The sequence below is a fragment of the Salmo salar genome, chromosome ssa21 (assembly GCF_905237065.1).
Source record: "Salmo salar chromosome ssa21, Ssal_v3.1, whole genome shotgun sequence".
Lineage (NCBI taxonomy): Eukaryota > Metazoa > Chordata > Actinopteri > Salmoniformes > Salmonidae > Salmo > Salmo salar.
This window is the reverse complement of record NC_059462.1, coordinates 26,983,598-27,009,482: the sequence shown is the minus strand read 5'-3', so window position 1 is coordinate 27,009,482 and position 25,885 is coordinate 26,983,598. Positions and strand designations below refer to the sequence as shown.

General features: G+C 42.8%; 2 protein-coding genes across 2 annotated transcripts in view; one reads left to right on the top strand and one right to left on the bottom strand.

The window, feature by feature from the left end:
- The window catches only part of co4a1 (Collagen alpha-1IV chain), a gene marked incomplete at its 3' end in the record, with an annotated part of 33,925 nt that extends 12,611 nt beyond the window's left edge, over positions 1 to 21,314 (bottom strand). Inside the window, 1 exon segment of the mRNA NM_001165264.1 lies at positions 21,028 to 21,314. Coding sequence (NP_001158736.1) covers positions 21,028 to 21,099 — 72 coding nt within the window.
- The window catches only part of LOC106582131 (collagen alpha-2(IV) chain), a 113,584-nt gene continuing 108,948 nt past the window's right edge, over positions 21,250 to 25,885 (top strand). The window contains exons 1-3 of the mRNA XM_014164896.2: positions 21,250 to 21,532; positions 21,891 to 22,027; positions 22,124 to 22,175. Of these exons, the coding sequence (XP_014020371.1) occupies positions 21,960 to 22,027; positions 22,124 to 22,175 (120 nt within the window). The 5' untranslated portion in view covers positions 21,250 to 21,532; positions 21,891 to 21,959. The remainder of the gene's footprint in view (positions 21,533 to 21,890; positions 22,028 to 22,123; positions 22,176 to 25,885) is intronic.

Genomic DNA, 25,885 nt, shown 5'->3' with positions numbered 1-25,885 from the left:
CCACGTCTGTTTGCAGTGTTGTGTTTGTCTGGCCATTCGGTAAGGCTTGTTGTGCCTCTGATCTGTTTCTAAACCAATGGCAGATGGCTCATCACACAGCAATTCCAAAAGTTCCACAGGCTTAACTAAGCACACATTAAAACACACAAAGGAACATTGTGTCAACACATACATATAAGCAAACTCTTTCGTACATCATACAGTACACACACAGGTGACTAGCAGATTTGGGATAGTAGGAAGATCAAGGAGGCTGTGTGTGTGTGTGCGCTAGACACAATACCCACAGCGGGGGTTATTAAGGTTACCAGCTCCAAGCATTCTGATTCTAATCCACGCCAACAATGCTTTGTCTCCAATCCAACCACTTTTATTAAAAGTCCAGAAAAAGAACATCTCTTTCACTCTGTCTTTTTATGGACACTTTTTCCTCATTTCTTCCCATTGTGTTGACGTATGATTAATGAGGTCATACACTCGTAAAATTACCACAACCAACCAACACCATTCTCAACTGATTTCAAACCATCAGCTGTGTTGACCACAGTGTCTATAACCACAAACTGTAGACAGCCCGGGAGGAGAAGAGAATATTTCCTTTACCCACTCTGACTGGCTGGGATATGCAGCACGACATTCCTAGCCTTCTCTGGAGTTGGGCGGGAAGAAGAGAAGAGAGCAGGGGGAAAGGAGGAGAGGAGAGCAAAAGAGTGCAGGAGGATCTCACTGCCTTACTTGGAAGACGAGGCTACTGGCTGGTACTACTGGTTCTGTAAACAGTGTGTCTTGTGCCGTGCCATTTGTGTCATTCTTGTGCGTGCGTGCGCTTGGCTTGGCACAGTGTGCAGAGGCTGGCTTCTCTCGGCCGAAATCAATACACAGAAAACGAGTCACACATATGGCTAAGTAGCATTGCAACCAGGATTAAAGACGTACATTAGTGCTTAAATACAAACATAAATCTTACATTTCCTCTGGTTAAACTCAAGACATGGGAAACGTACACTGGACTGTACAGCTAGCTCCTGTTTCCTTCTGTTTCCCTTAGTGACTTTACATAGAGCAGAAACAGAGTACACACACAGTAGCTACACAGCAGAAAGAAACCCACCATTTAAATGTAAAACATGTCTCTTGGGCTAGAGGGCAGAAGGTATTCATCTACATTGCAGGAATATGTACACAGCAAATTCCCTAGGGTTAAATTAACATTGAAACTGCTGACCCATATAGACACTGAACAGTGTTCAATTAAAAATAGCAAGGTTGGTTTGCTGAGATATGACCCAGCGGGTCAGAGCAGAAGACTGGTGGCTTAGCTTAGTAGGGGCGTGGCTTTCAGGAAGTTATTTTTGGCCACCCATGAGAACTAACGTCATTCCGGTTCATCCATTCCATTGACTTGTTATCATGTTACGGTCAAACACTGACACCTTTGTAGCTTTAATGAAGCTTACAGAAGTTTATGCAGTCCTGAAAAGCCTACGCAACACCCACTGTGATATCCCCAAAGGTATAGCAACCACTTTTTTGCAAATAATAATAATATTTTCCCATCAGAATATTTAATGTTATATTGCTGTGTACAAAACTTAACAAGTTCAACAGGAATGACATTTACTCTCTCAGGTAGCTCAAAAATAATTATAGAAAAGCTGCACCCCTAATAAGCCACGCCTACTGGAAATAACCTATGGCTGTAACACTCCCCAGTGTCTATACCGGTCCACACTTTCAGTGTTAATTTAACAATCTCAGTGTTGATATGCTGTGTACTGTTCTTATAACCTGGACCATCACGCACACACACACACACACACACACACACACACACACACACACACACACACACACACACACACACATGACCGACCAAGCATGACCACAATATTAACATGTGACTGTGACACAGGTCCAGGTCAAAGTGGACCCGGTAGAACTAAGGCCCTGCGTTTCCCCTGGTCAGGTCACATGGTCAGGATAAATACTGGCCCAATGTGTAATCACCATGACAAAACATGCGTGACTGAAAACATAGCCAAACTACTCATAATGACCTGCTCGTAAAAATGAATGTGGACATTCCCTGATACAAAACAATCCAATGTCCATTGTTAAAACCCATAGGAGAGAGCTGTGGACAGGAAGGCTAACATATGGCATTGACATGGAAACTGGCTCTTTAACATGTGAGATAAAGTAGGAGCACTCTACTGTAGGAACCATTAGTGTACGAGACAAATCTACTGTAGAAACAGACACACAACTGTCCGAGGCAAGTCCAGGAATTATCCCATGCCAAATTCCCCCTCATTCCTTAGAGGAAATGTGACAATTGTTTTAGAGAAATTCTCAGGCCTTCTGACCTGCTCACAGTGTGTGTGTGAATAAGGAAACCTCATATGTTTGCCAGATGACAGGAAAACTGTAGCTAGTACAGACCACTTTAGAACATTTCCCTATATAACAGACTCACGAGAGAGAGAAAGAATGTGGCTGATGAAAATCCCATATTCCATTAAACAAACCCATTGCAATTCATTGAGAATAATTTGAGGGTGTTATGGTAGTAACTACAGAACACGTGCGGTCACCACCATCACCAAGTCAACATGAGTGAGTGAAGCACATGAGTGAATGAAACACACACACACTCATGCACACCGACATTCCAACACACATATCATGCACATACATGTATACTGACTCTCTACACACACACAATCGTATTAATTTATGTGGCTGCTACTCTGTTTTTCATACATCCTGATGACTAGTCACTACCATTCTACATACAGTGCCTTTGGAGAGTTTTCATACCCCTTGACTTATTCCAAATGTTGTTATTAGCCTTATTCGACCTGTGGTAAACTCTTTTGATTGGACACATTGGAAAGCACACACCTGTCTATATAAGGTCCCACAGTTGACAGTGCATGTCAGAGCAAAAACAAAGCCATGAGGTCGAAGGAATTGTCGTAGAGCTCCGAGAGAGGATTGTGTTGAGGCACAGATCTGGGAAAGGGTACCAAAACATTTCTGCAGCATTGAAGGTCCCCAAGAACACAGTGGCCTCCATCATTCTTAAGCGGAAGAAGTTTGGAACCACCAAGACTCTTCATAGAGCTGGCTGCCCGGCCAAACTTACAGTGGTTCTTCCTTTAAAAGTTTGGAGTTTATGGCGCGACCGTTTGTGGTAGATGGTGGCAGAATGTGGTAAATTGCGTCATTCTGGCAACAATGGCTTACACTTAAATAACATGCCACAGAAATCTGCGGCTCCCTGCAAGCTGTGCTGCAGTACGCCGCAACTTTTAAAGGAAGAACCACTGTAGCAATCAGGGGAGAAGGGCATTGGTCAGGGAGGTGACCAATAACCCAATAGTCACTCTGACAGAGCTCTAGAGTTTCTCTGTGGAGATGGGAGAACCTTCCAGAAGAACAACCATCTCTGCAGCACTCCACCAATCAGGCCTTTATGGTAGAGTGACCAGACAGAAGACACTCCTCAGTAAAAGGCACATGACAGCCTGCTTGGAGCTTGTCAAAAGGCACCTAAAGACTCTCAGACCATGAGAAACAAGATCCTCTGGTTTGATGAGACCAAGATTGAACTCTTTGGCCTGAATGCCAAGCGTCACCTCTGGAGGAAACCTGGCACCATCCTTACAGTGAAGCATGGTGGTGGCAGAATCATGCTGTGGGGATGTTTTTCAGTGGCAGGGACTGGGAGACTAGTCAGGATCGAGGGAAAGATGACCAGAGCAAAGTACAGAGAGATCCTTGATGAAAACCTGCTTCAGAGCGCTCAGGACCTCAGACTGGGGCAAAGGTTCACCTTCCAACAGGACAATGACCCTAAGCACAAAATAGCTGTTCAGCAACGCTGCCCATCCAACCTGACAGAGCTTCAGAGGATCTGCAGAGGAAAATGGAACCCAATTGAGTATCTCTGGAGAGACCTACAAATGGCTGTGCAGCAACAGTCCCCAAATACAGGTGTGCCAAGCTTGTAGCGTCATACCCAAGAAGACTTGAAGCTGTAATCTCTGCCAAAGGTGCTTCAACAAAGTATTGAGTAAAGGGTCTGAATACTTATGTAAATACTTATGTAATATTTCAGTTACGTATTTTTTTTTATAAATTAGCAACAACAAAAAAATGTCTAAAACCCTGTTTTTGCTTTGTCATTATGGGGTATTGTGTGTAGATTGATGAGGGGGAAAAAAACGATTTAATCAATTTTAGAATAAGGCTGTAACCTAACAAAATTTGGAAAAAGTCAAGGGGTCTGAATACTTTCCAAAGGCACTGTTTCTACCTCTATCACTCCAGTATCCCTGCACATTGTAAATATGATATTGGAACTGACCCTGTATATACTGCCTTCAGAAAGTATTCATACCCAATTACATGTTCCACATTTTGTTGGGTTACAGCCGGAATTTAAAATTGATTAAATTGAGATTTTGTCTCACTGGCCTACACACAATAAACCATAATGTCAAAGTAGAATGATGCTTTTAAAAATGTATAAAAAATGAAAAGCTGAAATGTCTTCAGTCAATAAATATTCAACCCCTTTGTTATGGCAAGCCTAAATAAGTTCAGGAGTTAAAATGTGTTTGACAAGTCACATAATAAGTTGCATGGACTCACTCTGTGTGCAATAAGAGGGTTTAAAATGATTTTGAATGACTACTTAATCTCTGTACCCCACACATACAATTATCTGTAAGGTCCCTCAGTCGAGCAGTGAATTTCTAACACAGAGTCAACCACAAAGACCAGGGAGGTTTTCCAATGCCTCGCAAAGAAGGGCACCTATTGGTAGATGGTTTGGAAAAAATACATTGAATATCACTTTGAGCAGGGTGAAGTTATTACACTTTGGATGGTGTATCAATACACCCAGTCACTACAAAGATACAGGCATCCTTCCTAACTCAGTTGCTGGAGAGGAAGGAAACCTCTCAAGGATTTCACCATGAAGCCAATGGGGACTTTATTTTATTATTATTATTATTATTTAATCTTGTCTCATCGCTGAAACTCCCCAACAGGCTCACCAATGGGGACTTTAAAACAGAGTTTAATGGCTGTAATTGGAGAAAACTGAGGATGGATCAACAACATTGTAGTTACCTAAATTACTGTACATAATGAAAAGGATGCCTGTACAGAATTAAAAATATTCCAAAACATGCATCCTGTTTGAATAAAGGTACAAAAAAGAAGTTCTCTGTATAGTTGTCTAATGTTGGTGGTGCATATTATCTTGTTTCGATGTTAGTCATGAATCAATGTGATATAGTTTTTCTTGTCTATTTTTAACAAGCTGAGATTTACTTTGAAGTCCAACGTGTAGAAATGCAGGTGAAATAATATAAATAGACACAATGTAGTCATGTGTGTCAAATATTTAAGTTGAAAACACTATGTTAAAAGCACTGTCTGTGTGTGTATCATAGCGACTAATTTTTGTTGTCACATGTAAAATGTCACATGAAGAGTTCCAAAAACACATTTTCCGTAAAGGTCCCCCACTGCATCTTTCCCCCACACGTTTCCATGACATTTCCATTGTTTTGGTCGAGTTCCATTGACCTTTTTACTGCATCTATAGAATGTATTTTTTGTAATGTCAGTTGAGTTGAATCAACAAACAGCACATATTCACAACAAATATACTGTATATATATTTTTTTTCTTCTACTCAGTTATTACGGTGACTGCGGTCATTTGGCTGGCCAATAACCGTTATCCAAAATTCCATGACCGTCACAGCCCTATACGTGTAAGTGTTTGTGCGCGCTTGTCCGTGTTAGTATGTGCGTGATGGATGCTGTATAAAGGTCTGTTTGTGTGCCTACGCATCATTACTTTTGAGCGGTTATTGTTGCACACAATAAAATAAGAAACATTCCTTAACAATCCTACAGGAATACAACGCACACTAATACGCACACACATACACAAACACACACCCAACCACATTGTTCTCAAATAAATTACGCATAAAACTGATACACACTTCTATATAAAAGTTGCACTGGCCAAATAAAACACACACACACACACACACACTCACATACACTCCCATCTGTGTCTGTTTTCAGTGTTGTGAGACTGTTCTCTGAATAATGCAGAGTTGTGTGACCTACAAAACACCAGTAAATCAGAAGACGCTGAAGCTGAAGCACCATCATCCCCAGTGAGACTCTCAGCACTTGACCTACAAACTGGCGATTACTCTCCCTACGGTGTGCGATGTGAAGGTGAGATACTGTTGCTTCTGCGCTCTCTTGTAATCGCTGTCTCTCTTTGTCTCTCCCTTTCTCTTGAAATAGAGTCTATGAAGGAGAGCGAGTGGGTGGCTTAGGAGGACAGCAGCATTTCTGGAGTCTGCTCTTTCTCTCTATGAACAAATAGGGTATTGAGAGAGGGAGAGAGCTGTTTTGTTTTATTGAGTGTGCCAACCCTCTCTTTGAGCTATTGCATGCTTGAGAGAGTCTGAGTACCCCTGCTCTGTCTCTGGCTTGTCTTCCTGTGTGACTGTATACTACTGTAGAATGTAAGATGTGGACTAAAGGAAGGAGAAAGCCCTTCTTTCTTAACCTGTCAAGGTATAGGGGGCAGTATTTTCGATTTCGGATGAAAAGCGTGCCCAGAGTAAACGGCCTAATACTCGAGCCCAGAGTCAAATATTTGCATATTATTAGTAGATTTGGATAGAAAACACTCGGAAGTTTCTAAAACTGTTTGAATGATGTCTGTGAGTACAACAGAACTCATATGGCAGGCAAAATCCTGAGAAAAATCCAACCAGGAAGTGGGAGATCTGAGAATTGTAGTTCTTCTTTTGAATCCCTTTCGAAACTACAGTCTGTGGGGTCACGTTGCACTTCCTAAGGCTTCCATTGGCTGTCAACAGCCTTCAGAAGGTTTTTTCATCATTCTCCTGTTACCGGGCAGAGAATAGTAGCTCAGTCAATGAGTGGACTGCCTGAGGACAAAGGGCTTGGTGATGCTTGATCCGGCCAGCGCGCCCCTCCTTCTTTTTCTCCTGGAATGAATACGCTATTGTCCGGTTGGAATATTATCGCATTTTTACGTTAAAAATACCCTAAAGATTGATTGTAAATAATGTTTGACATGTTTCTACGAACGGTAATGGAACTATTTGACTTTGTCTCTGGTACTGCGCTCGTGCGTTATGCCTTTGGATAGTGATCTGAATGCACGAACAAAACGGAGGTATTTGGACATAAATATGGAGTATTTCGAACAAAAATAACATTTCTTGTGGAAGTAGGAGTCCTCGGAGTGCATTCTGACGAAGTTCAGCAAAGGTAAGAGAATATTTAGAATACTAATTCAGAGTTTTGTTGATGCCAGAACTTGGCGGGTAGCTGTATAGCTTGCTTCGATGGCTGAGCTATGTACTCAGAATATTGAACAATGTGCTTTCTCCGCAAAATTATTTTGAAATCTGACAAAGCGGTTGCGTCACGGAGTAGTGTATCTATAATTCTTTCAATAACTGTTGTAAATTTTATCAACGTTTATGATGAGTATTTTTGTAAATTGATGTGCACATTCACCAGAGTTTTGGTGGGAATACATTTTCTGAACATCATGCGCCAATGTAAAATGCTGTTTTTGGATATAAATATGAACTTTATCCAGCAAAACATACATGTATTGTATAACATGAAGTCCTATGAGTGCCATCTGATGAAGATCATCAAAGGTTAGTGAATATTTTAGCTGTACTTTTGGTTTTTGTGATGCATGTCCTTGCTTGGAAAATGGCTGTGTGGATTTTCTTGTGAAGTTTATGTCCTAACATAATCTAATTTTATGCTTTCGCCGTAAAGCCTTTTTGAAATCGGACAATGTGGTTAGATTAACGAGAGTCTTATCTTTAAAATGGTGTAAAATAGTTGATTGTTTGAGAAAATGAAATTATGAGATTTTTGCTGTTTTGTATTTCGCGCCATGCTATTTCACTGGCTGTTGAATAATGTGGGACGGTCACGTCCCACCTAGCCCAGAGAAGTTTTAAGTGGGAAGGCCCCTTATCCTTGGCTTTTAAGCTGGCAAAGAAGGGTCTGCCTCACTCTCCTTTTAGAAAGCTCTGGAATCTGGAAAAGGGAGCACATGAGGAGTGTGTGGGTGTGTGTCAGTGACCTCTGTGACTTGGGAGAGACCCCCTACCAAACAAACACTCACATTAACTAATCTATTACTTTACCTACCTTTCTCTTACACAATCTATATCTCATGTTCTCACTCACTCTGTCTCTTTCAGCAAAACATTTTAGAAATAATGTGTGTTTTGATCCCATACAGGAAATATCCCATCTCCCAAACAAGGAGGAGGAGGCGGGGCCTTCAGGTCAGCGAGTGTGTGGCAAGAGGTTATGTCAGACCAACACCCATGTTTACTTTCAATGATCACGCCAGAGGTGTATTCATTACGCAGATTCTGTTGCAAAACGTTTAATCTAAACCGTTTACCTGAAATGGAAAACGTTTCGCAACGAAAACGAGAGTTTCTACTCCACATATTCAGGTAGGTCCCTCCGTTTCATTCCGTTTTCTCTGTTTGGTTCTTATAACGGTAAATGGTTTCCATTGCAAGACATAATAAATACACCACAGAATAAAGGCTCTGGCAACAGTCCTCTGATATTAGCTCCTCCTGGAATGCAGAAGTTAGCCAATATGTGAGATGTGGAATCAAGAGGGATTTGACAGTAAAAAACATATCCTTTTTATGGGAGTTATGGTTTCAACAGACCCTGTTTTGTATTGTCCAAGAAGGTAATATGAGAACATCATTAAGACACTTCTGAAATCCTTCTGGTTGACCAGGACTGGCCAAGAAACCACCAGTTTAAATATTTATCCAAGGAACCATCTTGGAGATCTATTGAAAGAGAAACAAAGAACTCTACTGAAGCCAGTGAGGTACTTATAGGGAGAAACAGAGGAACACACTAATGGGCTGACTCAGTGACTCCATATGGGTGTATACAGGTGTCTGCTAGACCATTTGGACCATAGCTACAGGAGCAGTTCCATTGTCCAAAAGTGTGTGTGTGTGTGTGTGTGTGTGTGTGTGTGTGTGTGTGTGTGTGTGTGTGTGTGTGTGTGTGTGTGTGTGTGTGTGTGTGTGTGTGTGTGTGTGTGTGTGTGTGTGTGTGTGTGTGTGTGTGTAAGGAAAGTGTTTGTTGCCATGGAAGGAATTACCCTGACGCAATCACCTCTGACATGGGACCAGGTCCACATGGATACAAATAGGTCAAAACAAAGCCTCTAAGGAAAACGAGTGGAGTGGAAACAGACAGAGGGCGAGAGGGAGAGAGGGAGAGAGAGGGCGAGAGGGAGAGAGAGGGCGAGAGATGCTTCATAACTTACTCCATTTCCCCATCTCTCCCAGACCCCTCCAGCCACCACTACAGAACAGTACAGCTGATTACTATTAAAACTATTACCATACCAGCCACATCTCTTAGATGCTTACTCAGGGCTGCCAGTTCCCCTGTTTGTCTTTACCTGTAGTCATCACTAGGGCTGTGTATTTTTTCCATGGCAAAAAAGAAAACACAAATCAGATCAAACTTCTTGGTCCTTAAAAATACCTGCTGTATATAAAACATTGGGTGCTCTAGTCTGGATGACAACATAATGTTGTTTGTTTGTTTCGAAAAAAAATCTGTTTTCCTAAATAAGTAAAATCCACTTTGTGTTTTGTTTCCTTGCCACGAAACTGACGAGTATTGCAATACTTGTATCGTCTAGTGAAGGGGGAAATATCAACAGTTCCAGAACAACAACCATCTCTGCAACACTCCACCAATCAGGCCTTGATGGTAGAGTGGCCAGACGGAAGCCACATGACAGCCCACTTGGAGTTTGCCAAAAGGCACCTAATGACTCTCAGACCATGAGAAACAAGATTCTCTGGTCTGATAAAACCAAGATTGAGCTCTATGGCCTGAATGCCAAGCATCTGGAGGAAACATGGTACTATCCCTATGGTGAAGCATGGCGGTGGCAGCATCATGCTGTGGGGATGTTTTTCATTGGCAGGGACTGGGAGACTAGTCAGGATCAAGGCAAAGATGAACGGAGCAAGTACAGAGATATCCTTGATGAAAACTTTCTCCAGAGTGCTCAGGAACTCAGACTGGGGCAAAGGTTCACCTTCCAACAGGACAACAACCCTAAGCACACAGCCAAGACAACGCAAGTCTCTGAATGTCCTTGAGTGGCCCAGCCAGAGCCCGGACTTGAACCTGCTCAAACATCTCTGGAGAGACCTGAAAATAGCTGTGCAGTGACGCTTCCCATCCAACTTGACAGAGCTTGAGAGGATATGCAGAGAAGAATGGAAGAAACTCCCCAAATACAGGTTTGCCAAGCTTGTAGCGTCATACCCAAGAAGACTCGACATTGTAATTGTTGCCAAATGTGCTTCAACAAAGTACAGAGTAAACGGTCTGAATACTTATGTAAATGTGATATTTCAGTTTTATATACAGTATATACACACACACACACACACGTGCCACAAAATCAGTGACAAAACTTTACAAAATCTGGCCAGATAATTTCAAGTAATCAGTCTAAGTTGAGTCCCGAGTCTTGAGGCTTCAAGTCAAGTCTCAAGTTGTTTTATTTTCTATCAAGTCAAGTCATCAAATTTGTGACATGAGTCAGACTCGAATCCAAGTCATGTGACTCGAGTCCACACCTTGCTTTTATTGCAATGACTGATCAAAATAAATTCTCATGCTCTCTCGTCTCTCTGCAGCAGACATACAGAGCAATATGTTTTGAACATCAAATCGCAATACATACAGAATCGTGAGCTGCGAGATTGGCACCTAAGTATCGTGATAATATCGTATCGTGAGGTCCCTGGCAATTCCCAGCCCTAGTATATCGTCCCGGCCCTAGTGATCACATACACCCAGTCTACAACCCTACATTATGACATTAGAGACCACTACAACTGACATGCACCACTGTTCTCATGCCTGTTCTTTGTTGAAGGAGATGGGAATAGAGATAACAGGGATTGATGAGTGGCTCTGATATAGGTTCAGTTAAAATGATAAATCTGCCTTCACACTGGCTCAACAATGCATAGAGGGCATATTATAAGACAATACTGTACATGTCTATGGATGCTTGTGACCCAGAGATTGAGATATAAAGTAAGTAAATACAATCATATGACTGGCTTAGCTTGTCAGATACCACCACAGAATGCTCAGGAAATCTGCAATATAATAGAATCATATCAAGCCGAATAAATGAATAGTCCAATAAGCCGACGGGGCGAAACAACAAGCAACAACAAAAAGTAGGGCAACGTTGAGAGAAATGAATTGAGCATCTGTTCTTTAAGGAAAGCGGAATAAAGAACCAGTCATGGCTATGTCAGTGTTCTCAGGTCGTGTGAATTAGAGCCTACAGTCACTCACATGACAGAGAGAAGGACCATAACAGGAATCTGCTCTCACAAATCACCATGCTTCCATAAGAACTAATAACATGTCTGATATATGGTAAAGTAACTATACACCAGTGTGTGTGTGTGTGTGTGTGTGTGTGTGTGTGTGTGTGTGTGTGTGTGTGTGTGTGTGTGTGTGTGTGTGTGTGTGTGTGTGTGTGTGTGTTGCAAAGTACAGTAACCATATACCAGTCAGGCTTGAGTGCATAACCTTATGGTCCAGACAACAGAGGGAAGAGGATATAAGGGGTGACCACTAAAACATATTACACAAGCAGACCTTCAACAGGTATCAGTATCCGCATGTTCTGTACAGCAAAATGATAAATGTTGCTCTATTTTTCTAGACATGGGCTGGGTGGTTAGTATGTCTACCACTTTAAAACATAACACTGACAAAACACGGAGATGATTTGACTCTTTTCTACTTTAGGTGTGTCTATGTCCATCCAACCTCACCTCAGCTTCAAAACACACATACACACACCCTTCCACCTTGTCTTACAGTGTTTCCCCATATATTTTTTTAAGGGAAAACAGTGTTTTAGGCGTGGCAAAGGCCCCCAAAGCAACATAATGGGCTAATGGCAATAACAATTATATTGAAAGAACAAAGCTATTTGAAGGGGCCCAGTCATGGAGGGTGACGAAAGGGGAAATGATCTCTTTCAGAGGGGAAGGGAGGGACAGAGGGAAACATCTCTCACAGAGGGGAAGGGAGGGACAGGGGGAAACATCTCTCTCAGAGGGGACAGAGGGGACAGAAAGTCAGGAGGTTCACCTCTGGTCCTCCCCGTCTGAACCTAAACCGCTAACCCTGGGCTAACCCCATGAGCTCACCATGTGACCCAGTTACATACGTGAGGGGTGTGGGGCGTAGGGGGTTGTGTGTGTGTGTGTGTGTGTGTGTGTGTGTGTGTGTGTGTGTGTGTGTGTGTGTGTGTGTGTGTGTGTGTGTGTGTGTGTGTGTGTGTGTGTGTGTGCATGTAAGTTATCACTCCCTCCTTATTCACTGCATTCTCTGAGCTTCACAGACAAACAGCTGCACAAACAAGCCAAAAACAAAACAGAAACACAGTTCTGGCTTATGAAGGACAGATCTCAAGAAAGACATCCAGACAGCTGTCAATTCATCAACAGAACAGTATGTGCTGTGTAAGGCAGGCATTACAAATCTGTGCAGCCAGAAAGCTTCTATTAATTAGATTTTATTTGTATGGTGATATTTAGTCCCGTGTAGCGCCAGGGTTGTGGGTTCGATTCCTATGGGGGATCAGTACAAAAAAAGAATTAAAATGTATGCACTGTATAAGTGTCTGCTGAATTACAAAAAAAGCTAGAGCCTGGGAATCTGCCTGGTGATTCCGAAAGTTGAAAGGTAACAGAGAAATATCCCTAATGACGAGCCATGACCTGCACATTCCCTTAAGAGCCTGAAAAGGTTACAACTACTTAATAATGTCACAGGTTAAAGACTTGAGACCAACGTGTTCTAGAAACACACAACATAGATAATAAGCCAGTCATGAACTAAACTGATGGGCGATGTGGGGCAGAGGAGAAACAGACGTGCTGTTTATCTGTAACATTTTTAAAAGTATTATTTATAACAGAACATCAAAGAGTGTAACATAACATTTAGAAAGGAGAGAGAGTCAAAAATAGAAAGGGCTCATGACCGATGTGAATTTTGATAGTTGCCATGGAGATGTCCTAAGTTGTTTTAGAATACTGGACACAAACTAAGCAAATGTTCCCTTCTTAGGCCAGTTCAAATATCCATCCGTCTGACACACTCACACACACAATTACACAAACAGTGTTTTCCATTTACTGACCTGGTCACAGACTCCAATAACAAAAGCTTCCCAGTGTTACTCACATGTAACTCTAAGACACCCATTTCTATTCTGCCTGATTCATAAATGATGGTACTGTGACCCCTGAGCCTTATCCTGGTCTGGTCTCCATATCTGCTCTAGTAAGTAGAGGCTGGGGTGACCTATGGGGTCTAAAAATGACAGAGCATGGCAGAGTAGGTGAAAACACAGAACATTGCTTAACAGATCTAGTTAAGTCATCAGCCTCATTATAATCACCAGCAGAGAGCACCAGAGAAGGCTGAGGCAGGGGAAGGGATGACAGGGGGGGCTAGTAGACTAGGTCAAGATCCAAAGAGCTAGACTAAAGTCTCTCTCTCTCTCTCTCTTTCACCTACCCTTTTCTTCCTCTACATCCCCCCACTCCTTCCCTCTCTCTTTACACCCCCACCCTTTCTGCTGCCCAAGTGTCAGACGAGGGGATGTATTACATCGTTACACATTAACTACAGCTGAGGATTAGGTTTCACCCACTTCACCCATAAATGTCAACACAATACCTTGGGACATGTTCACTCTAACCACTCTCTTGGGATAGCTGAGCTTACAGACTAGGCCTCATGTAAACAGAGTGGACCTTAATTCTGTTGGGATAGTGGCTCTTATAGAGTATGGGATCCTATAGACAAGGCCAGTTGCATATAGAGTGGATCTTCAGTTGGGATATGTGATATTAAAGACATTACTGATAAACTGTATAGAGTTAATATTGTGAGAGAAGACAGAGAGGCAGGTATTTCCATTGTCAGTCTGTGTGGGAGAGAGACAGAGGAACTGCATGTGCTTTAGTGGTACCATCACAGATCAGACTGAGCCTTAAACCAGGCTGAATAGAGGGGTTTCACTGTGATTATCCATCATCTAATCCTCTCCCTGCCTGGCACAGAGAAGGAACACACACAGAGGGGCATACCTGACACACTCGAGGACTGAGGGCAGAGGAGCATTAACTTGGGAGTAGCCCACCCAGGGATCCCTATGAAAACACATACACTACACACACACACACCTCCCACAAATGTAGGCATTTTTACAATGGGGGAGTCAGGTGTCAGGCATATGCTGTGTCTGTGACCTGTGTGTAAGCATTTCTTTGGACAGTGTATAGAATATGTATCCTGTACATTACGACTAATAAAACTTCCCCAAATAATATCAATACTGTTCCTTTGGAGGTTAGTTCCCCAGTGACCCAAAATCCTGATCTTCTCAACCAACAATCCACATTAGCAAACAATCACACTCTGGCACACACACACACACACACACACACACACACACACACACACACACACACACACACACACACACACACACACACACACACACACACACACACACACACACGGTGGAGCAGGAAGATAAACAGCAGTAAGTGCCGCTACCTCCGCCTTGGCATTCCAGGCTTCCTCCCTTGGGAAGACCTCGGGAACACCATGATCCAAACAGGAGGAAAAACTAGGAATCACTGAGGAGTTCATCTTCAATTCCCACCACTCTCCCAATCCCCCCATCCCACACACACATATTTTCCATCCAGTAATCTGTTCATCCTCCTGAGACTGATGACTCACTGGCCTGACTGACCATGACCGCCCAGGGAGAGAGGATTTGTAAGTGTATGCGTGTGTGTTAGCCCCACTGATTGAGAGGGAGACCAAACCGGAGGCACGTAAGTAGCAAGGTCTTTTCCCTCTCAAGAAACAAGCGATAAACACACGCAGAAAAAAACAAACACAGCTGGAGTACAGCCAAGCCACTGACCAGTATCACAGGACTTACATTAACCTAAAGGCAGGACACACATGTGAAACTTATGGCACAATATTTCAGGCCAGGTCGGGTTTTTTTCAACCCCAAAATAGGGCGTCCTAAATAAGTACTTGTATTGAAAGGCCCAATATTCCTCAGAGAGAAATCTGTTTATCTATTGGCTATGTTAGTCTCGACGGGCGTATGGAGAGAACATCTTTCCCGGGATCACAAGCTTCCTGCTGTTGATCCAAACACAGCTCCCGCGGGTGGGTCAGAACACTTTACGTAAATCCATACCTACCGCAGATCCAGATGAGCAGAAAATGTTGCAACTCTTCACTCTCTCCCTCACTCTTTCTAGCTCTTTCTTTCTCTATTCCCATGGTGTCATCCAAACAACAACACTATTGAATTCAACAGAACACAAAACGTTCTGCCAAATGTTTTTTCTCACACCCACGTTCACTTTTCCTTCCCCTTTCCTTTCCTTTCCCCACCCCTCTCCCTCTTCCACCTCTCCTCAGCCCTCTAAATCTCTGGGGGGTAGTCTGTCCAGATGTACAGTGTCCTACTGTCCTCCTTCCAAACACACACACACACACTGATTTAAAAAGGCCCATATTAGCATGGTATGTGTGTAGCATGGTATGTAGCATACATGTTTTTCTCCAAGCTCCCCTCATCATCTTCTTCCTCCCCCTCTTCTTCTCTCTTCTCTGTTTATCAGTAATTCTCAATCACAGACCAGAATTCCAACATGAGTATTTCTGGGAAAGTTTTCAGTGTAACATTTCTAGTTTCAGGTGTTAAATTAACTCTGTAAGTGTAAATTAAAACTCATTTGTGTAAAATAACCAATGTGTTAGTGTTTATAATCAGTGTTAAGCCAAAAGCAATCATTATCATATTTCCCAACAAGCTCTATTGCAGGTAGATTTTTTTTATGTGATCAGTAGATGCTGTTGTTTCAAATTGGTCTCGCTTGTGCGTCACTATCACTAGCTAACAGGAAAGAAATCAGAGGGTGAGCACAGAGCGTAACTGGGCCAAGCTAGAGCAACTTGTGAAGTTGCTAGAGCTGTTCGCAATCCACTCTGACCAACTTGCTGACCAGCGACTCGGCTAAGCTAGCGCAGCTTGTGAAGTTGCTGAAGCCGTTCGCAATCCACACCAACCAACTTCAATCTGTCTGATGTGGTGCCGTGTCTTCTCAACCTTGAGGCACACTTGCAGTCAACTACGGTTGCAAAACAGTTGGCACAGGTCCCCCTGAAGTCACTGTGTGAGCGCTTCACATGCATATGGAATTCTCTGGCAGCCAACTTCCATCCAACCCCTGCAGCAGCTTGCCATATGGACCCAAGTTCGCCTCTGGCACTTCGCTCAACAGAGATGGAGCCACTGATGAGGGAAGAAGAGTCTTGTGTACTTCAGCAAATCAGAGAGTACAGCCGTGAAAGCAGCAGGAATCCCGCAAGATGCCAGCACGTTGAATTCGGCAAGCATCTCGACCACAGTTATTCAGAATTATAGCTTCCTCGCACCAAATATTCACACCAAATATTGTGTCTGAGGTCATCCCAAGCGTTCATGGAGAGAATATTCAGCATGTCATCAGTCTTGAGAAAACAAAGGACCACCTCTCTGGAACGCAAAGTCTACTTGAAGATAAACCAGAAAATCTTGTTTGGTTGAACAGAAAACACACACACAAGCTGGCTGGCTGTCAACTGATAGATTTGTGAAGAAGTGTTGTATTGATTATGTTTTTGCTGCAGCTGTTTTTATTAACCCTACGGGGTTAGTCAGTGATACATGATTAATAGTACATAAACATAACATGTTAAATGTGCCATGACTTAATTTGTTGTACCTGATTCTTCTTACATCTACTACCAAAGTTTAAAAAAGCATTGGATTGGTGTAAACATGGGCAAAAGAGTTTCCTTGCACCATATTTCTTGCACCAGTCTAGGCACTTATCATTTAAATCCAAGTCACATTAAGATTGCTTTATCATTTAAACCTAACCAAACCTATGTCCTGGCCATGGAGTTGTGTGGAGTCCTATAGTGGCCAAAAGCCTGTGTTTTTGGCTGATCATTGGTTGGCATGAGTGGTGACAGACGGGTCATCAGGAGGGATCAGACAATTAATTTTACTTGTGAAGAAGAAAATTTACTATTTCATGATGAGATGGCCTCAATGGCTCCCCAGACGCCATTATGACACAGATACAGAGATGTTATATCTATCCAAGTCTATGATCCTGGCCCATCACCTTATTACTGACTGCAAGAGACAAGAACTGACATCCCAAAAAATGAACTATAAGCCTACAACGCATAAATGACTCCTAGCCTCCCATGCATAGGCTACTTTCTGTCCCCAACACTAAAAATAAAAACAATCTAAATATATGCATCACAAAGAAACTAAACAAAAACTAGTAAATCAAGTCTAAAAACTAACTGCAACTGCATTTAAAATACAAATCTAACTAATAGAAATAAAAACAAATATTGAATCACAAAATTATAATAACCTTGCTACAAACCCACATGCACGCATGCTACAAACACACACACACACAGAGATCAATCTGTGGGGCAGATTTACTTATTTCTTCTTATCAAAAATGTAAATGCAGTGTTAAAGGGATACTTCAGGATGTTGGCAATGAGGCACTTTATCTACTTCCCCAGAGTCAGATGAACTCGTGAACACCATTTTTATGTCTCTCTGTGCAGTTTGAAGGAAGTTGCTAACTAGCGGTAGCTCAATGACTGAAAGTCTGTGGTAACTGCTAGCATGCTAGCAGATACCATAGACATCCAGGCATTGTGCTAACACTAGTTAGCATTGGCTCATGAAACTACCTCTAACTTCCTTCATACTGGGTGCAGAGACATAAAAATGATATCCACGAGTTCATCTGACTCTGGGGTAGTAGATAAAGGGCCAGAACCCTGAAGTATCCCTTTAAGTACTAATAGACTAATAACACTGTAATTTATGTACATGTCTGCCCTCTATCCTTTCTAAAGCTTCTTTCAAGTAGATAGGGGAGTTATGGCTCCAGTCAACCTGTCCAAACAGTCTATGTCTTGACAGTAATACTCTCCTAACCATCCATATACCACTGCCTTCCCAGCTAATGAAAATGTATAGCCATGTCCCTATGGATGGGAGGGGAGGTGGGGGGGGCTGCATGTTCAGCATTCTCTACACATTACCAGAGCACAGCCAGGCTGTGATAAAAGACACACTGGACATTTAAGAGGTAACAGAGAAATGCAATGTGAGCTGTCTGTCAGTGTATGGAAGTGAAGTGTTGGATGGTGCAGACACTTGCAGCTGATATAGATACACACTGACACACAAATTAACTGACCACAGGCTTCTATATAATTAAATACATTTCTGAAAGCTTAGAGTTAATTTACAAACTATTAAAAAAGCACAGAGATACAGAAGTAGGTATGCCATATGAACATACAGTACATATACACACGCTGCCGTGACTAGGCTTTACTTCCCCCTGGCCCACAGCACTCCTCCCCTACTTTTTTTCCCCATCAGCCCTTCTCAGGCCACCATCCAGACAAGGACCATCCAACCGCCAACCATCCGGAGCAGTTCAACAGAAGGAGAGACCAGACCAGACTCAGAGAACACCACCACAACAAGGGTGCTGAGGAAGGAACCCCGTAAAGCAGTGTTTCCCAAACTCGGTCTTCAGGACCCCACGTTTCATATTTTTGCCCTAACACAACACAGAAGACTCAAATAATAAAATCTTGATGATTAGTTGATTATTTGAATCAGCTGTGTCGGGCTTGGGCAAAAAAAAAAGCACTCCTTGGGGTCCAGAGGACCGAGTTTGGGAAACACTGCCTTAAAGATACCAACCTACGGCTGGAGCGACCTGACCACAGGGGACTGCCTCCTTTGACCTCCGAGTCACTGGCTTCCAGGTGTGTCTGCTCACTCTGAGGCTGTCCTTCCTCCCCTCTGCAGATCCAGCACCAGTCCCAGCACTAGAACACCAGACGAGGCGCAGAAGAAGGACCAAACATCTATTCTTCACCCAAAGCGAGCAGACCACAGGGGAGTACCACCACTGACCTCCAGGTCTAGGGGCTCCCTTGTGTGCTTGCTTGATCATCAGGTTATCCTTCCTCCCCTCTGCAGGCCCAGTCACAGCACCAAACATCTAACCTTCACCCGGAGAAGGCGGACCACAGGGGAGTGCCATCATTGACCTTCCTCCCCTCTGCCCAGTTCCCGGTTTCCAGTACCTGTCCCAGCAGCAGACCACCAGACAAGGTGCAGAGGAGGGACCAAACATCAGACCTCCACCCGGAGTGGGCGGACCACAGGGGAGTGCCTGTGTGCCTGCTACCTTGTGGGCTACCTTGTGTGCCTGCTTAATCATCAGGTTGTCCTTCCTCCCCTCTGCAGGCCCAGTCACAGTACCAGCACCAACCCAGTTCCCGATTTCCAGTACCAGTCCCAGCACCAGAACACCAGATGAGACCAAACATCAGACCTTCACCCGGAGGGAGCAGGCCACAGAGAAATGCCACCACTGATCTCCGGGTCAAGGGCTTCCTTGTGTGTCTGTTTGCTCCTCAGGTTGTCCTTCCTCCCGCTCAACAGACCCAGATCCCGACCCAGCACCTACAGCAGTCCCTTGTTTTCCTGATCCTGGTTCTCGGTGCCCAGTCCCAACACCAGAACCAGCATCAACCCCTTCGCCAACCCTGGATACAGCAGCGGCCAAACTAACTGCCACCCTACCCAACTGCTGCGAGCCCAGACCCCACCCCTTCTCCTGCCCCAACAAAAGGACACAGACAGACTGCCAACCATATAACCAGACCAACCACTCAAGCAAAAAACCCAATCTCAAGCAAGATTCCCTCACACTGTGAAATGAAAGCAAACATCCAAGAAATATGTATTGATTTCCCTTCTCCCCCGCTTTCCTTTGACTATTTGATTTTCCTTTTGATTTGATCTGCCCGTTTTAGCAATGATTTGATGACTTATTGATTTTATTTCTTATTTATTGAACCTTTTGAATTATCTTTTAAAGTGACTGATATCTAAATAATGATACCGTATTTATATTACATTAGGTTTACTGTAATATGAAATACAGAGCTTTACTCGTCACAGAGCTGCATGTAAGATACTGTCAAAAACAGACAGAACAGAGCGCTCCTAGCAGAATAATGTCTCTGTAGAGATTCTCAGACCCACATTAAACCCTGTGACTGACAATGCTGCCTTGCTCTGGAGGTAGGATGCCAGAATAAGTCAGAGCAGCATGTATTGTGAAGGTGAATCAATTACATTCAGAGTATCATGATGTCTAATGTAAGTATTTTAATAACAAAAATATAATGAATATGTTTATATATTTGGAGCACGTATTTAAATTGTGTTTGTTTTTCACATAAAAATCAAAAGAAAATCTGTCTATGTTTTTAATTGTAATTCTGAAGCATTCATTGGATGCCCAATATGATCCTGATAAATGGTGATAAGTCCTAAGAATTTGCTACCCTGAGTTTGGACATAACAATGTTTGGCAATATTCACAACTACTGCATAGCTCTATATATTGCAATATTAGAAATGGATAAGTTCCAATACATTTTACAACATAACACACGCACTCACTGGTCACTGCTGAGTCTTGGAGAGACATGGAGCGCACCATGAGTGTGCCTCACAAAACTCCAAACTCTAAATACACAACTTATAGCCTACTTCTCAAGTTGACACATAGATAGTAGTAACATAATACAGTTTGTACATGTTCATTTAAAAAGTTAGTTAAATTGTCCTTACCTTAGCCTCTGTCCGAAATATAGTGCAGGATACAGCCACCAACAGAACCAGCGTACCACTATGGACCATCATTGCGATGGGGTGCAATGGACACGTATGTACAACTGTGCCGAATGCCCACTAAAGACCACTTGTTGAAACGTTCTTGTTCTTCAGGGGGAATGTAGATTACCAGCAGATCATGTGCAGTGCGTTGGGCTGCATCTTTGCCCAAGACGTTGTGAGCTTCTGAGCAATGCAACTTGTTCTTGTTTCTCGTCCACCCCACCCCCTATTTACGACCACCCTCACCCATACGCACGGACACAGCCCTGTTACAAAGGACCACTTCAACTTTTGACTGTTAGGAGAAAGACTGCCCTCAGTCTTTTGGTAATTTTGTCTGTACATTTGAGGCTAGTGTGGTGCGCGAGCGACCGGGACAACTGTGCGGTGATTTGAGTTCTTGCCGCGAGACTCTTCCCCGACAGCGCAACACGTCCCTGGAAGAGTGCACACAACGACTGTAAGTGCTTTTTGTGCTAATTGTTGTCTCGTTCATTAGCTATACAGACTAGAGGTCTTATGTTGTTTTGCCATTTCCATTGTTAATAGCCTACAGGGGTATGACAGCCCATGCGTAAAGCCTACAGACAAAGTCGCTTTCCAAATCCAACCATTCTTGAAAGCTATTTCTAACTGCATCCATTTTTATATGAATATCATGTGTAAATCAATTCATTGAATAATGTTGTCCACCAAAAATAGGTACCTTTCACAAACGTTTACGCACGCGTGGGGCGAACGGTGTCAAACGTGTTGATATTCTAAATGTACTTTTATAATGTCCAGTTCAACAAATAAATTGCATTTTTTTGTCTCAGTTTCGTTCGTGGCCCGCCCGATATGCATTAGGGCAATCGCACCTGGAGAAGAAGATAGGCGCAGTAAGAATGAAGTTTGAAGTTCGGATGAGCGGGACAATGCAGACAAGACACCAGATTGAACTGAAGAGCCTGAAGTAAGTGACATTGTGTGCTCAATGGGCCCGGTTATGTGAAGCAATTGTCCATGTAAAATGTGTATTAAATGTGTATTACTCTCCCTTTTCTTTTAGGTTTCTGTTTCTATGTCTTTCCGTTGCCATCCTAGCATCAGGAGTTGACGCAGTAAGTTTTATTTGCAACTCTTCATGGGGGGAGTATTGTTGACAAGTCGTCGACTTAACATTTGAATGATTTAAATTGCGCTATTAGCACATGCATAACACGGAACCAAACCGGCTGTGCGCGTGCGCAATCGTGCATACATTTATTTTGTCCCCCACACCAAACGCGATCACTACTCGCAGGTTAAAATATCAAAACAAACTCAACCAATTACATTCATTTGGGGACAGGTCGAAAAGCATTACACATTTATGCAATTTAGCTAGCTAGCTTGCACTTGCTAGCTAATTTGTCCTGGGATATAAACATTGAGTCGTTAATTTACCTGAAATGCACAAGGTCCTCTACTCCGACAATTAATCCACACATAAAACGGTCAACTGAATCGTTTCTAGTCATCTCCCCTCCTAGGCTTTTTCTTCTCTTGACTTTATATTGCGATTGGCAACTTTCATAAATTTGGTGCATTACCACCACTGACCTTGTTCGGTGTGGTCAGCCTGTAAGAGGGTACAGTAGGCCGATTGCGCATTGGTTCAAGTTCCAGGCACACATTCAGCTAATAAATATGTTTCAAGGGGACAGTTGTGTGCACGCGTACATTTACGGTAATGGATGCGGATTTTCTACGGGCTGTGGGCGTGTCAGCTCAACTCGAGCATTTCTAGGTAATAGTTGCAGCCCGCAACTGCGGGCATTCCTGCATATAGGCATTCCATTTGCAGGAACGCCCCCCTCGAGTATGCCATTGGTTCCTGCATGAATCAAGGGGCAGGTTCCAGTCTAGACGCACGGTTTCGACTGCTCCTACAGTTTTTGACATGCGGCCCAGAAAGACAATTTCCATAGAAGGCCACATAGAGTAGTCAGATTTAATAACCTCCTGAGACCCCCCAAAAAGTTTGGTATTTGCACTTTTGTTTTTAAGTAACATAAGTCAAAGTGTTTGGGGTGAAAAAAAAACATGTTACCAAAAATGTTTTTGTCCTCTGTTGTCTACTGTAGTGGTCTTCAGGAAGTAAATATTTTTTTTAAATGGCATTACAGTCAATGGGTACAGTAGGTGAAAGACAGTTGAGGCAGGACAATTTTTTTGTTGATAAGTTCTTATTTCATGTAAAAAAAAATTACACAGTGATGACAACTCGCTAATCTATTCCTGAGATAGTCACTTACTAGAAACATTTTGAATATCAAATTCATAGAAATGTAATAATTACACACTTTTTAAAATGTCCATAAAATGTGCACATTGTTATTTATTTTTATCAGAATTGTTTTATTAGCCCAGTTGTGTTGTGACAAGGTAGGGGTGGTATACAGAAGATATCTCTATTTGGTAAAAGACCAAGTCCATATTATGGCAAGAACAGCTCAAATAAGGAAAGGGAAAAGACAGTCCATCATTACTTTAAGACATGAAGGTCAGTCACTGTGGAAAATGTCAAGAACTATTAAAGTTTCTTCAAGTGCAGTCGCAAAAACCATCAAGCGCTATGATGAAACTGGCTCTCATGAGGACCGCCACAGGAAAGGAAGACCCTCTGCTGCAGAGGATAAGTTCATTAGAGTTACCAGCCTCAGAAATTGCAGTCCAAATAAATACTTCACAGAGTTCAAGTAACAGACACATCTCAACATCAACTGATCAGAGGAGACTGCGTGAATCAGGCCTTCATGGTCAAATTGCTGCAAAGAAACCACTACTAAAGGACACCAATAAGAAGAAGAGACTTGCTTGGGCCAAGAAACACAAGCAATGGACATTAGACAGGTGGAAATCTGTCCTTTGGTCTGATGAGTCCAAGTGTGAGATTTTTGGTTCCAACTGCCGTGTCTTTGTGAGACGCAGAGGTGGTGAACGAATGATCTCTGCATGTGTGTTTCTCACCGTGAAGCATGGAGGAGGAGGTGTGATGGTGTGGGGTGCTTTGCTGGTGACACTGTCTGTGATTTATTTAGAATTCAAGGCACACTTAACCAGCATGGCTACCACAGCATTCCGCAGCGATACGCCATCCAATCTGGTTTGCACTTAGTGGGACTATCATTTGTTTTTCAACAGGACAATGACCCAAAACATCTCCAGGCGGTGTAAGGGCTATTTGACCAAGAAGGAGAGTGATAGAGTGCTGCATCAGATGACCTGGCCTCCACAATCACCCGACCTCAACAGAATTGAGATGGTTTGGGATGAGTTGGACCACAGAGTGAAGAAAAAGTAGCCAACAAGTGCTCAGCATATGTGGGAACTCCTTCAAGATGGTTGGAAAAGCATTGCAGGTGAAGCTGGTTGAGAGAATGCCAAGAGTGTGCAAAGCTGTCATCAAGGCAAAGGGTGGCTACTTTGAAAAATCTAAAATATATTTTGACACTTTTTTGGTTATTACATAATTCCATATGTGTTATTTCATAGTTTTGATGTCTTCACTATTATTATACAATGTAGAAGATAGTAAAACCAAAGAAAAACCCTTGAATGAGTAGGTGTGTCCAAACTTTTGACTGATACTGTATATATACACACACACACACAACATTTTGAATAGTTAGTACTCGGACATCTATCTAGTGTTTTCAGTAATAATTATTACCGATCATGAGCTTGAATTAACAACTGTTGAATCAAGCTTTGTTTTGTGTATTAGTTCATACACCATGAGTCGGGGAATTACCATACACACCTGTATGGCACAGCTGTCAACATTTTTGTCCTCAAATGAAACTCAAATGAAACAGCCATAGAGTTGATCAGGCTGTTGATTATGGCCTATGGAATGTTGTCCCACTCCTTTTTTAATGGCTGTGCAAAGTTGCTGAATATTGTCGGGAACTGGAACACACCATCATACATGTCGATCCAGAGCATCCCAAACATGCTCAATGGGTGACATGTCTGGTGAGTATGCAGGCCATGGAAGAACTTGAACATTTTCAGCTTCCAGGAATTGTGTACAGAACCTTGTGACATGGGGCCGTGCGTTATCATGCGAAAACATGAGGTGATGGCGGCGGATGAATGGCACAACAATGAGTATCTCAAAGTATCTCTGTGCATTCAAATTGCCATTCTCTAAAATGCAATTGTGTTCGTTGTGTTCTGAAGCTTATGCCTGCCCATACCATAACCACCACCGACACCATGAGGCACTCTTTTTACAACGTTGACATCAGCAAACCGCTCGCCCACACGACGCCATACACGGGGTCTGCAGTTGTGAGGCCAGTTGGACGTATTGCAATATTCTCTAAAACAACGTTGGAGGCAGCTTTTGGTAGAGAAATTAACATTCAATGTTCTGGCATCAGCTCTGTTGGGCATCCCTGCAGTCAGCATGCCAATTGTACGCTCCTTCAAAACTTGAGACATCTGTGGCATTGTGTTGTGTAACAAAACTGCACATTTTAAAGTGGCCTTTTATTGTCCCCAGCACAAGGTGCGCCTGTGTAAGGATCATGCTGTTTAATCAGCTTTTTGATATGCCACACCTGTTAGGTGGATGGTGTCACGTCCTGACCAGTAAAAGGGGTTGTTTGTTATTGTAGTGTGGTCAGGGCGTGGCAGAGGGTGTTTGTTTTGTGTGTTTCTGGGGTTTTGGTGTATGTTCTATATTTTCTATTTCTATGTGTTTATCTGGATTTTCTATTTCTATGTTGGGGTTTTGGAACGACCTCCAATTAGAGGAAGCTGGTTGTCGTTGCCTCTAATT